At 38.8% G+C, this 14918-nt stretch overlaps 1 protein-coding gene across 1 annotated transcript; it reads right to left on the bottom strand.

Moving 5' to 3' along the window:
• Positions 1 to 7053: 7053 nt before the first annotated feature.
• LOC108462534 (spindle pole body component 110-like) lies at positions 7054 to 8508 on the bottom strand. The gene is made up of 2 exons (XM_017762471.1): positions 8328 to 8508; positions 7054 to 7826 (listed from the first exon to the last, which is right to left on the bottom strand). The coding sequence occupies exons 1-2, from the start codon at positions 8506 to 8508 to the stop codon at positions 7054 to 7056; spliced, it is 954 nt and encodes a 317-aa protein (XP_017617960.1).
• Positions 8509 to 14918: the final 6410 nt, after the last annotated feature.

Here is a 14918-nt window from a genome sequence, read left to right as displayed (position 1 = left end):
CGGTAGAGGTTCTGACTGACGTTCGGTAGGCGTAGAGGGCGAATGGTAATTTCTCATGCCAGTCTTTATAAGTCTCAGTCATTTTTCCCACGATCTTCTTGATGTTTTTATTGGCCGCTTCTACCGCACCATTCATCTTTGGGTGATATTGTGACGAGTTATGGTGTTTAATCTTAAATTGGTTACAGACCTCTGCTATTATGCTGTTGTTCAAGTTTAGTGCATTGTCTGATCTGATCCTTTCAGGTATCCGATATCGACATATAATCTCTTTCTTTAAGAACTTATTGACTGTCGATTTCGTGACGTTGGCATAAGAAGTGGATTCTACCCACTTGGTGAAGTAATCGATGACTACAAAGATGAATTGGTGCCCGTTAGATACTTTCGGCGAGATTAGCACGATGACATCCATGCCTCGCATAGAAAAAGGCCATGGAGAAGTCATGACATGAAGAGGTGAAGGCGGTACATGAATCTTATCTCCATAGATTTGGCACTTATGGCACTTTTTTGCATAGTTGATGCAATCCCCTTCCATAGTGGACTAATAATATCCGAATCTCATGATTTGTCTGGCCATTGTGAAACCATTAGCGTGTGTTCCACAAACACCCTCATGGACCTCTTCTAAGATTTGCTTAGCCTCGACAGCGTCCACGCATCTTAGGAGCACCTGATCCTTTATTCTTTTATATAGGATCTCTCCATCTAAGACATAGTCACTAGCCAGCCTTTTAACGTCCTTTTATCATTCTCAGTTGCCTGGTCTGGGTATTCACGATTCCTCACATATCGCAGTATATCTTGATACCAAGGGTGATCATCTTTTTCTTCTTCTTCGTCAATGTTGTAGCAATGAGCTGGAGCCTCATAGATACTCATCTGGATAGGCTTTATATCCTCCTGCTTATTTACTTTGATAATAGAAGCTAAAGTTGCCAAGGTGTCAGCCATCTGGTTTTCATCTCGTGGGAGATAGCAAAAAGTGATGTCGTTAAACTCCTTAATTAACTCCAGAACCAGCTTTCGGTAATTGATTATTTAGGGTCTCTCGTCTCCCATTCACCTTTGAGCTGATAGATCACTAATGCAGAATCTCCATATACTTCTAGCACATTGATTTTGCGTTCAATAGCTGCACGGATACCCATGATGCATGCTTTATACTCTGCCATGTTATTCATGCAATCAAAATCCAATTTACTAGTAAAGGGATAATAGTCTCCATTTGGGGATACCAGAATTGCCCCGATTCTGTTACCTACAGCATTTAAGGCTTCGTCAAAATTCAGTTTCCAAGGATGATCTTCTTGAGAGTCTCCTTTAGTGGTTGCAACATACATTAGATCTTTTTTTGGGAAATCAAAGCTCAAAGGTTCATAATCTTCCAGAGCTCTACTGGCCAGAAAATCTGCTATTGCACTCCCTTTTATAGCCTTCTGGTTTACGTAGACTATGTCAAACTCAGAAAGCAAAATTTTCCAACGAGCCATTCTTCCGTTGAGAGCATTTGACTCCATCATGTACTTCACAGGGTCTAGTTTTGAGATGAACCAAGTTGTGTGGTACAACATATACTGTCTCAGTCTCCGGGTTGCCAAATCAAAACACAACACAATTTCTCGATCGGCGAATATCTTGTCTCACATTCGGTGAATTTTTTACTAAGATAATATATCTCTTTCTCTTTTCTTCCCGACTCATCATGTTGGCCTAATGCTCATCCCATGGAGTTTTCAAAAACTGCCAAATACAATATCAATGGCTTATCTGGACAATGTGGCATTAGTACTGGGGCATTGGACAGATAATGCTTGACCTTATCAAAAGTTCTTTGGCATTCCTCATCCCATGCACCTGGGTTGTGTTTCCTAAGGAGACGGAATATAGGGTCACACTTCTCCGTTAGTTGTGAAATGAATCGGGTGATGTAGTTTAGTCTTCCTAAGAAGCCTCGAACTTCTTTTTGAGTGCGTGGTGGAGGTAAATCTTGTATGTCTTTGAATTTATCTGGTCTATCTCGATCCCCTTTTCACTGACTACGAATCCTAACAGCTTTCCTGACCTGGCCCTGAAGGTACATTTTGCGGGATTAAGCTTTAGTTGAAACTTTCTTAACCTTAAGAACAGTTTATTCAAGACTTGTATGTGCTCCTTTTCTGTTCTAGATTTCGCTATTATATCATCGACGTAAACTTCGATCTCCTTGTGCATCATATCATGGAACAGGGTTACCATGGCTCTCTGATATGTTGCTCCTGCGTTTTTCAGTCCGAATGGCATCACCTTATAACAAAATGTTCCCCATATGGTCACGAATGTGGTCTTTTCCATATCTTCAGGATGCATTTTTATCTGGTTGTATCCCGAGAAGCCATCCATAAAAGAGAAAAGTGAGTAACCTGCCGTGTTATCCACTAATGTATCAATGTGATGCAGCGGGAAATTATCTTTTAGGCTGGCTTTGTTCAGATCTCGATAGTCTGGCACATTCGTATTTTTCCATCTTTCTTAGGAACGGGGAATATATTGGCTACCCATTCTGAGTATTTAATGACTTGTAAGAAACCGGCGTCGAATTGTTTCTTGACCTCCTCCTTTATCTTCAACAAAACATCAGGTCTCATTCTTTGGAGTTTCTGTTGCACTGGCTTGCACTCTTCCTTTATAGGGATTCAGTGTACTACGATATCGGTATTCAACCCGGGGCATGTCTTGATATGCCATGCGAAGACATCTTTGAATTCTTGTAGTAACTCAATGAGGTCTCGCCTTGTTTCCACGATGATACAAACTCCAATCTTCACCTCTTTTCCCTTTCCTAAGCTCACGATTTCCACTGACTCCTTGTAAGGTAGGATTTGTTTCTCATCTTGTTCTACCATTCTTAACAAATCCGGAGATAAGTTACCGTTTCGGTCATCTTCAAAATCTTGAGAATCCTCCGTACACATATCTTGCTCAAAATGAGACTCTGAGTCAGTAGCAGCGTTACTCATATCATTGATATCTGGAGACCTGTTATAGAGATGAAGAAAAGTCCAAAGAATAAAAGAATCTAAGAATATTTATTGGTGGTATGATTATGAATAAAATGGAAAGAATAAAAGAATATTTGCTCAAGATGATACATAAAGATGCATTTTTATTGAAATAACGATATTGGATAAGAGCCTATTTCACAAAAGGATTCTTATTGCCTCTAGACTTAGAGCAATAAGCTTGTTTTGGACATTACTCTGAATTAATTTTAAAAGTTACAGAGATCTCCTCCACGGTCCAATTGTTCAAGACGCTCTTAGGCACGTATGGGCAAATGCTTGCTTGATTCTCTTCTCTCGTCTCTTCTTCGGATATGGTGTTAACGCTCAAAGTAGACCCTTTCCTTGTTGATGTTCCTTCAGAGTAAATGGTCCCTCCCGACACGAATGTTCTGGATATATGAGAAAAGGTCATTGGCTCCCATTTGACCTCTTCTTCGTTTAAACGCACTCTTCTCTATCTCTTTTTTCTTTTACTTGCATCTGGTTTGTACCCTAAGCCAAAATGGTCTCGTTTGTCCATGAGCATGGGTGTCTCGATCCTTTCTTGTAAGCTTCTTCCAAGCCCCTTTCCGAGCAAAGCTCATTTCCTAACCATCAGTTGTAAGCCCATCCTGGTAGTTTTAGAGATTTTGGGCACCGAGACCTTGTTCTCTTCGACGATGAAGGTCGCGTTCACAAATTCTAATGATCGAAAAGAGCATTCTATTGCTTCATCATCTGTCTCCACATATGGCGCGTCGCTGGTAACAGATGTAAAATGTCTTCTTCTGGGTTTATGGTCACCAATCGGCCTTCCGTTACCAATTTGAGCTTTTGATGCAGCGATGACAGCACTACCCCTATTGAGTGAATCCATGGCCTCCCCAATAAACAATTGTAAGAGGGCTTGATGTCCATCACTAAGAAATCCACCTCGTACGTACTTGGACCGATCAAAAGAGGTATTTTAATCCTTCCTATTACTTTTCTCTCAGTGCCGTCAAATGCCTTTACTATATTTGGGCATGTCTTCATGTGGGAATTATCCACTGGCAACCTATTCAGTATGGATAGAGGTAGGACATTTAGTGCAGACCCATTGTCAATCAACACTCCCGGTAGTGTATGTCCTTTACAGGGGGTGGTTACGTGTAGCGCCTTTGTTGACCCCATTCCCCCCGGTGGTATTTCATCGTCATTGAAAAATATAAAATTATCGGTACTTATATTATTGACGAGTCGGTCCAGCTTGTTGACAGAGATATCATCCGCGACGTAGGTTTCGTTTAGTACCTTTATTAATGCGCTCTGATGTGTATCTGAGCTCAAAAGTAAGGCTAGCACTATGATACGAGCCGACTGCTTATGTAGCTGTTCTACAACGCTATATTCGCTATGCTTTAAGAACTTTAAAAATTCTTTATCCTCCTTTTCAGTCATCGGCTCATTGACTGGTGATTCAGGTTGGTTGTCCTTTCCTTTCTTCGCTCATCCATTGGGGTCTTTCCTTTAACAATTTTAGTTCCTGTACCCACAGGATCATAACGTCTCCCGCTGCGTGTATAGAAACCTACATCTTGGTTCTCCCTTGAAGCGCTAGCCGAGTTCTCCCCACTCGGGATCGTTACGTTGCAGTGGTAATTCCAGGGAACCCTTTTACTATCCTTGTAAGGGAAGGATACCAGCTTCTGGATTATGACTCTCGACGCCATTTGTACTCTTGGTTCATTGTTCTTTGGTCGCGAAATTATCACCACATGCTGATTAACTCTTTGGACCCCCTCTGTTGCTCCTTTCTCTGAGGCGTAAACCTCTCATTCTTCTTATCCTTCGATTTCTTCGTAAAATTCCATCTCCTTTTCGTCCATCAGATTTTGAACTATGGACCTGAACTTATTGCACTCTTGGATGTCATGGCCTTCATCGGCATGAAACTTGCGGTATCTTCTCGCTTCTCTAGGCCTTTCCCTTGAATCTTGTGTGACTAAACCTCTTTTCATCATCCTCTTCCAAACCCATTTCAATGGGTTTTTTACCTCTGATACATTCATCTTGGTTCTCCTCCTTCCATTTTCAATTATCACGTTTACCCTATTGTCTGAATGACTAGGTAACGGATTCCCCGTCACATTAGGTCCTGTGGGCTCATCGAACTTGACAATGCCCATGCCTATGAGCCTTTTGACTACCTTTTTGAAGGCAGTGCAGTTCTCAATCGTGTGTCCTGAGATTCCTGCATGTTATTCGCACTGAGCGTTGCATCATACCACTTAGAGAATGAAAGTTGCAAGGGTTTCAAGTAGTAAGGTGATACCACATGAGCATCGAATAAGCTCTGATACAATTCCCTGTATGACATTGAGATTGGCGTAAATTAGACTTTTTCCATGTTAGGCCTCGATTTTGAATATTATCTTACGGAGCCCTGATGGCTAGTAGCCATAGCCCTAGGTTGGCTTACGGTGACTGGCTTGGAGTAACTCTTATTGTGCATGCTCATGTTGTTCACCTTGTTTTCTTTCTTTCTTGCGGCTGATTTCTTGGCACTTTCCCCCATTTCAATCTTCCCACATCTTATTGCATTTTCTATCATTTCTCCAGACATTACTATGTCTGAGAAGCTTTTAGTAGCGCCTCCCAGCATGTGGTTGATGAATGGAGCCCTCAGAGTATTGATAAAAAGCATGGTAGTTTCTTTCTCCAGGAGAGGTGGTTGGACCTGCGTCGCCACCTCTTTCCATCTTTGGGCATACTGTCTGAAGCTCTTATTTTGTTTCTTCTCCATGTTCTGTAACGTGATTCTGTCGGGTGTGATGTCTGTCACGTGGTCGTATTGCTTCATGAAAGCTTGCGCCAAGTCTTTCTATGAATGGATTTGAGCACGATTTAGTTGGTTATGCCATTTGGCAGCAGACCCGACCAAACTGTCTTGGAAGTAGTAGATCAACAGTTGATCATTGTGAACGTACCCTGCCATTCTTCGACAGAACATGGTGATGTGAGCCTCTGGACAGCTAGTTCCATTGTATTTTTCAAAGTCTGGGGTTTTGAACTTAGGAGGATGGACTAGGTCTGGGACCAAGCTCAAATCTTTAGCGTCGATCCCAGAGTGATAGTCAGCACTTTCCATCACTCTGAACTTTTCCTCTAACTACTTGCATCGGTCTTCCAATTCTTTCGAGAGCCTCGTTCTCACTCTCTCTTCTTCTGCCATGTTATCCATATGAGGGATTATAAGATTAACAGGGTTATTTTCGGGATTAGAGCCTGAGCCCGTTTGAAAGTTGATTGGTATCGAGGTATCGGCCTGAAATTGCTGGGGCCTGATTGTAACGGACGGCCTTTGCGTGTGTAGCTTGGGTTGCGTTTGAGCATTCATCGGGTTGAAACCAGGGGGATAGAGGGGATTTTCAGTAATGGATGGACTCTGCGTGTATGCCTTATGTTGCGTTTGAGCGTTTGCCGGGATAAAACCAGGAGGGTAGAGGGAATCTTCCATATCGGCCATAAGGCCCTTTCCTTTGTCCAGCCTACTAGTCAGTAGTCGGGTTAGCTCTTGCATCATATTTCTTTGTGATTCTAGCATCTAGCCCCTCATTTCCTGCTGGATTTTAGCAAACTGTTCTTGCACTTGTGCTTGCATCTGCTCCTGCATCTCTTTCTGCATTTGCTCCAGTCTTTCTAGTTTTTTATCCATTACTTTAGTTTTTCTTCTTGTACCGTAGGGATGTGTATTTGAGAGATTTTCATCGGTTTCTAGATTACTGAAACATTTTTAATTAATTAGAATCTTTTTGTGGCCTTTAATGCATATGATGTAATGTAATGCAAATGCATGAATGCAAAGGAATGGATGAATGCAAAAAGAGGGGTTGATTCTGATTCAATTTCATTAGAACAACTTTGCTAGAAGTAAAATTTCTTTACATAGAACGGATAATTATATATACAACTTTACCCTAATGCCCAAAGCTTTAACTTTCCTAAGAAGCCAAGCTAAGTCCCGGCCTCGATCTGATTCTGACTTTTATTTTAGGCTTAATACATCTGCCTGAACTGCCAAGGTTTGCAAATGATCAGCTATCTCTCTAACTTGAGCCACGGCTTCACCCATGACATAATCTTTATTTCTGATCTGATTTTGAGAGTGGTAAAGCTGTGTTTTGTAATGTTCATTGTTTTCCTCAAGGAATTCCACTCGACTTTTGCTATCTTGTAGTGTCGTCTCGAGTTCCTCTATTTTCCCTTTCAACTCCTCGATCTTGCTCAGGCTAGCCTTCAACTCAGTTACAGAGTTACAACTACGATGCAGATGTAGCGATTTTTCCAATTCGGCTATTTGAGCTTTTAACCTCTCTTTTTCGCTTTGGCTTTCCGACAAACTCTTTTTCAAAACATCTTCCAGCACTCGAACATCTTGAAACTTTTTCTCCCAGTTTTTGGCTCTAGCCTTTTTTTTTTCAATTTCTTGACGCCACTGATCCGACGTTTTACCCAAACCGGCAGTTCTTACTGACATACGCAGCTTCTTATAATCAGTCTTCAGACTATCCAAGTCCTCTTCGGCTTTTTTCTTCCCTTTCCTTAGCTTCTCAGCCTCTAGCTTGTGGATGTCGACATCTAATCCTAGCCGTATCTTTTCCTCCTCTAATCGCTCTATCTTCTTTCCCAATTCCGAGCTCCTTTTCTCAAAGTCTTGCTTGATGATTTCTAACTCGGATGGGACTATTTGTAAATGCTCCTCTATTGGTTGGGCATTTTCCTGACTTGGCGTTGGGATGTTGTCGTCGATTCTTTTACCTTACCACCGGTCATACTCGGGGGTCGTCATTGGTCCCGCCGTGAATTCTTTCATTCTTCGGGTTCGTTTCCAAGCATTTGACATCTCACGAACCTTTTTCCTATAATTATCGTCCTTATAAGAGAACTCAAATTGAGCTAATCCCTGTGTCGCTAGTACGAACTGCCTCAATCGATACTGTCTTAACACAAGTAGTGGAGCATACCCAATGGCTCCCCATATCCAAAGTAAGGGGACCTAGTCAAAGTCCCCACACCGATATATGATATCACCAGGGATCATCCATAGGGCCCTCTACTCAATATCTTCAGCTTGTAAATTCTAGAGAATCGCCATCCACTTTTCTTCAGAAAAGTCATCCCGTCTTGGCGTACCCACTAATTCTTTCAGTGAGGAGTAGTTCTCGGAGAAAACTCAATAGGAGACCTTTTCTACTCTCCAAAAGTGGCTATGAAACCAAGCTAACAATAATTGAGCACACCCTATTAATCTTCCTTCACCTGCCCTCCGACATGCGCTCAAGGATCTGAAAGTTTCTTGTAGAATTGCCGGGATGGGTGTGACTCTTTTATCAAGTCGATCGAAAAGATCTGAGACCGCTTCATCCACATATCCTAAAGCCTTGGGAAAGATAACCAAACCGTAGATACTCAGAGCGAAAATGTCAACCCTCTTCTTCATATCCGGATGTGCCAGAATTAGATCCCTCAAGTTCTTCCAAGGAATACATTTACTGTCACTTTTATGCTTAATTTGACTTGCAACCCACTGTTCGCTTATCCCCGTGATACTCACTAAATTTTTTACGAAAACCATGACATTAGTAGCTCTTGAGTAGGCTTTGTCGACCTAAATTTTTGGCAACGAAGTAAAGCCATGTACTCCTCCACAGTAGGTACCAAATCGACTCTTCCGAAGGTGAAGCAACTGTAGGCGAGATTCCAAAATTACACGAGGGCTCGAAATAGATACTTGTCCACCTTTGCATCAAGAAAATAGGGTAAGTCACCGTAATTACAATAAAAGAGTTGCTTGACTTCATCATTCCATTGACCCCATATCTCTTTTAATTCTTCTAGGTCACTTTGAGTCACCCGATGCGAGTGAAATCCCACAATTCTGATTCATATCCTTCGGTCAAACTATCACCTTTCTTTTATTGTGTCGTCTCAGACCATACTCAGACTGCCGTATTATCCTCCACTCTATCAAGAAACCCCTTTTCCATGCTAAGCTCTTCTACTTAGTAACCAAACGGGAATCAACGCCTTTTTATGATGAAATGACATGCAATAACAACAAAAGACAGCAAGTCAATATTACGTAATAGAACTCAAAGCAAACAGGAAATATCAAGCACCTATTCGGGTAATCACTAGGGTCTCGTGTGGTTCTACCTAGAGTAGGCTCTTAGGGCTTATTATATGTAGTTTGGTTCTAGAGTAAGGGTACCCGAACTAGCAGATTCCTCGATCCTTACCCATTATAGGCTCATATAGACCGAGTTCAGTTCAGGGGAATACATTTTCCTATGGCTACATGGAGATGAAAATCTCACGAAGACATAGGTACGGATGTATCCCAAAAGTGATCCACTATCCTACATGGAGGTGAAAACCTCACGAAGGAATAGTTTCTCACTCCCACTTAAGAGGTGTGACCACAACGGTCATACAATGCAATGTGCGAGGATATATAAAAAAAACTCGAAGCAATAAAGAAAATAGGAATAAAATAATGAAAACCGTAAGAAAGATGGATGAAATGTAATGAAGGGATCGTAAATTTAAAACGAAAAATGAATTTTCAATTTTCGACAAAGGAAAAAAATTAATCAGTTTATGGCTCGACTCTTGAGCTCCCCAGTGGAGTCGCCAAGCTGTCGAAACCATTTTTTTGAAAATGGGGTCGACTTTGGTTTTAAAGGCAAAAACGAAAACGGGAGTCACCACCAATCTTTTTCATTTAGGTGTGATCGGATCACCTAGAAATTTGGTCATTTTAATAAAATACTTTGATTTACTAAAACAACGATTTTGGTCTACGAAACTTGAGAAAACGGGTTCGGGAGTCGATTACGTACGAGGAAGTGTTAGCACCTTCGTAACGCCTAAAATTGGTACCTAATTGATTAATTAATGTCTTGATGTCGGAAGTTGAAAGGGTTTTAAAATAAATTTTAAAATATGATCCCTTTTTATGAATGTTTGGATAATTCGAGGTGGATATTAAGATTCTCTTGTTCTGAAGAAATAAAATATCACATCCAGCACGTAGGACACGACATTTCAAACCTTCGATATCAAAATCATCTCATCACTTCCAAATTTATGCATTGAAATTTTAAGAAGGATATTCGGTCGTTCGGTCAAACAATAAATCAAAACCCAGCACGTAGGGCACAATTTCTCAAAATTTCCAAACACGAAGCATTGCCTTGTTTTTTTTTTTAAAATTCTTGAATAAAAATGCAATAATATGAAACGATTAAGATTCTTTTGTTTTGAAGAAATAAAATATCACATCCTACACGTAGGACACGATATTTCAAATATTCGCTGCCAAAATCATCTTATGATTTCCAAAACTTATGCGTTGAAGTTTTAAAAAAGATATTCGATTGCTCGGCCAAACGATAAATCGAAACCCAACACGTAGGGCATGATTTTCTCGATATTTCCGAACATGAAATATTGCCCCTTTTTTTTTGGGTAAGTATATGGTCTTTGAAATGACTTTAATGAAATGAAAATGAATGACAACATTGGCGTAGCTTGATAATTTGCGAATGAATGTTATAATAAAGAATCACATAGACATGAAAATATGAATAAAAAAACTTTGGTACACAATTGCAATAATCATACAACACAAGTAATTTGAGTACCGACATTAATAATCAAAAAGAAATAAAATGAATGATAAAGCAATTTAAAACAAGACAATTCTAAATAGATAATAGGTATAGAAAACAAGTTTAGAATAGACACTATAAAAACGATTTAAAGTAAATGGTGTAAAACAATTAGAAATCATTAATATTCAAGATAATAAAATAATATATGGGGCAACCTAAAATAAATAATTTATAAAATATTTGAAGATAGCATGAAGGAGTTTAACGTAAATAATATATGAAAAGTAAATTTAAAAGAAATAATATGTATATATATATATATATATATATAAACAATTTAGTATAGGTAATATATGAACTCTTAGAACAAATGATGACAAAGTGGTTTATAATACCTAATAAAAGAACTTAAAAATAATTAGCATGTGAAATAACGTGATTAAATGACATATAGGAGACTTAAAATAAGTATCATATATATAATAGTGTAAAATAAAAGATATATATATAATCTCCAAATAAAAATATGTGTGATAGTTTAAAATAAACAAATATATATACAATAATAATAATAATAATAATAATAATAATAATAATAATAATAATAATAATAATAATAATAATACTTTAAAATGTGCAAAATTGATCTTAATATACATAATAATGAAGTGATTTAAAATAAATGGTACATAAAAACAAACGTAAAATAAATAAAACTAAAACAGTTCCAAAAAAAAAGCTAAATAAATAAACAAATAAATAAATTAAAAGGCTAGGACTAGGCTGAGATCAAGTTGAAATTCAAGGGAAAAAATTATAAATAACGAAAATAGGTCATCGAGGACCTAGGTGAAACACGCTGAAACACATGGAGGGTTGATTTGGAAATTATCCCCAGACCCTATGCGCTGCGTTTCAACATGGACTAAATCAAGCGAACACAAAATGTGCGTGAAATTTAAAAGAAATAAAAAAACAATGAAGGCGATTATTATAGCATACGAAAATGGAAGGACCAAACGCAATAAACCCAAAGAGTGAAACGCGGATCCCCCCGAGGCGGGTCGGTCGCACGCGGTCTGCTCATCTGTTATTGTTTCATTGCTGGTGCCTTTGGTGCAAAACGGCACTGTTTTATACTGCTATTTAAACTAAATTTTCACTTTTTTTTTCATTTCTTCCTTTTTGTTTTTGCAAAAACAAACAGAAAGGTTGCAGCTCCCCCCCTTTTTTCATTTGTGCGAATCTTAAAGAGACCAAACCCTAGCCGCCTTGTAGCCATCGCAAACGGTGGTCGACGGAGGGTGGTCTTCTCGTTCTTTAACCCTTTTTAGATCCATAATCAAGAATCTGACACTTTCCACCATGAAGAATCAAAAAGAAAGTCCCCACCTTTGTTGGATTCAACTTTAACGGAGAAGAACTCCAATGCGATACCAACAATTCAAGGCTCGGGTAAGTAACTTTCTGTAACGCCCTAATTTTCAGGAATTCTGTGAATGTTGGCAAAATTTCATGCTTTGATTTTGTCATTTGTGAGTGAAATTATGAAAAAGAACCTATGTGAAAATGTTTGAAAATGCTATAGGCTAAATTGAAGTGGCCAAATAAATAGGAGTGCAAAATAGGAGGATTTGCATGACAAACCTCCCATTTTACATGAAGTGGCCAGCCATCATGTTGTTGTAGACAATATGAGCACTTGATATCCATAATTCATGGTACAAATTGATAATGGGTTAGGTAAATGTTCCATGATAATGGATTAGGTAAATATTCCATGATAATGGGTTAGGTAAATGTTCCATGATAATGGTTTAGGTAAATATTCCATGATGGGCATTTCATGTCTTTTGTATTAAAGAATTAAATGAATGAAATATGAAATTTTATTAAAAGAAAAAGGGGTGAAAAGAATAAAGTTTTGTCCATCTTTGTTCATCATAGCCGAAAGTTAGAGAAGAGAAAGGAGAGGAGAAAGCTCTTGAATGTTCGGTCACTTGGGGAAGAAAATTGAAGGTAAGTTCATGGTAGTTTGCTTCTATCTTGATGTTCATGAGTTCTTCTTGATTCTACCTTAACTCTTGAATCATATTTTGGTTTTTAGTTGTGTTGTGAGCATTTAGTCATGAATTAAAATGAAGGAAATGGGTGTTGTTTCATGTTCTTTTGATGAAAAATGGAAGATAGGTGAAGTTGAGCCAAACAAATGAGCATGCATGTGCCTTAGATGCTAAAGGGAAAAATCGGCTAACATGTTGTGCTTTAAAATGATGAAATGGAGATTATACTTAAGTAAAATCATAGATATGTGATGATTGATTGGTGATATACATGTTTAAATAACATGCATGCAAGGTATGTGTGAAAGAGTGATTTGGTAATAAATCTGCTTGGGACAGCAACAGTAACGTGAATTTGTAAAATCACCATAAATTGTGGGAGATGAATTAGAAGCTGAATAAATTATGTAATTAAAGGTTATTAAGTCTAGTTTCAAATGAAATAAACAAGAACATATTTTGAATTCTGTACAATGAGAAATTTGATTCGTAAAGAAGTGTGGTCAGATTAGTCAAACAGTGAAACATTGGGCACGTTGAGAAAAATCTGGTATTGATTGGCTAAACCAAAAATTCTGAAAGCTTTATGGATAGAAGATATATGAGTCTATTTTCAGGGAAAATTAACGGCACTTGATTTGGAGTTTCGTAGCTCCAGTTATAAATGATTTAGTGACTGTTGCTCAGGAAGACAACTTGCAGTGAAATTATGACTATGTGGTAAACACTGACAAAAATTTGTTAATGAGTTGCTTATTGATTTCTTATAAGCTTACTCAGTCTCAGGTGTGGTTGGCGAATATTGTAAGGGGTTAATACGTAGTTTGTATTTGAATAGTTAGATTAACGTGTTAGTAATCCAATTGTAGGCGGTTCGTGTGTAGATCTCATCAGCATATCGTCGCAAACAGGTGTGTATCTAACACCCTCTTATAGACTAGATCGGCACAAGCCGAAAAGCCGAAATGCCGAAAAGCCGGTATTTTGAGATCTTACGAGTGTGTGAATGCTCATGAGATTAATAGTTTGATGTATATGGTAAACTAAAGTGATAAGACTACAGAGTGCGTGGTTCTGTGCATTTCGATATTTTTGGGCTTAATAGGCCAAAAACGGGATAATGGGCCAACAGGCCCAAATTGGTAAAAAAACGCGGTAAGTGTTTCTGATCGTAGGTAAATGGCTATGTTATGTATGAAAACCTTAAGAATAGTTAAATTACTTGAATACCCCTATGTATGCAAAATTACCATTATACCCCTAGGGTTACTTTTGACTGAAAAGCATGACGATCTGATTCTGTATGATGTATGCCATGATTATACATCTGTTGCATGGGGACATGGGTTATATTATGGAGGAAGCGTCCTGGTGGCTATGCCAAAATTATCTGATCTGGTGGCTTTGCCACATATATCTGTTCTGGTAGCTATGCCACGATTATCTGATCTGGTAGCTCTGCCACATATATCTGTTCTGGTGGCTCTGCCACAATATCTGTATCTGGTGACTTCGTCACAATATCTGGCAGCCTCGCTGCGATTTCTGTGGTGTGTAGCGGTTGGGTGGGTCGAGTAGTCTCCCCACATGGTGCAAGGCTGGTACGGGGGTGTTATGGATGAATCTGGGTTGGGTTTCTGCATAAACATGTAATATCTGCTCGCTCATTATGGGTCTATGGGCTTTATTCGAATTTACATTCGGGCTAAGGCCAACTTATTCGCTTTACGTGGGTTGAGCTGATTTAGACTATGGTTGGGTTATTTTACACAGAGTTTCCCAAACTCACCCTTTTATTTTCATCCACGCAGTAATCCCCAACCATAGTGGGCTTGGGCTGTGAGGGAATTGAGTGGCCACCCGTTCTGAAAGTTTGATTTTCTTCTGGTGAACTGGATATCCTTTTATTTACGTTTGAAGTTTTGGGTTTTTTTAATGTAATAAGACCGCTTAATTATTCTTGATGGTTTTAGTATGTGTTAGTAAGATAAGTATTACTTATTTTAACTGTTGAAGTTGGAAAGCTTTAGGGTGCGTTTTTAAAAATAAAAATTGATTTCAAAATACCGCGGACTTAATCAAATCGGTTTCCTAGAAATATACATGACGTTAAGGTGTGGCAATGGCGGTATGCATGTCTAGGATTGTATCAGAAGGGAGCTTGGTACTTA

Source organism: Gossypium arboreum, chromosome 13 (assembly GCF_025698485.1).
Source record: "Gossypium arboreum isolate Shixiya-1 chromosome 13, ASM2569848v2, whole genome shotgun sequence".
Taxonomy (NCBI): Eukaryota; Viridiplantae; Streptophyta; class Magnoliopsida; order Malvales; family Malvaceae; genus Gossypium; species Gossypium arboreum.
Note: the sequence above shows the minus strand (reverse complement) of the source record. Positions and strands in the feature narration are given on the sequence as shown.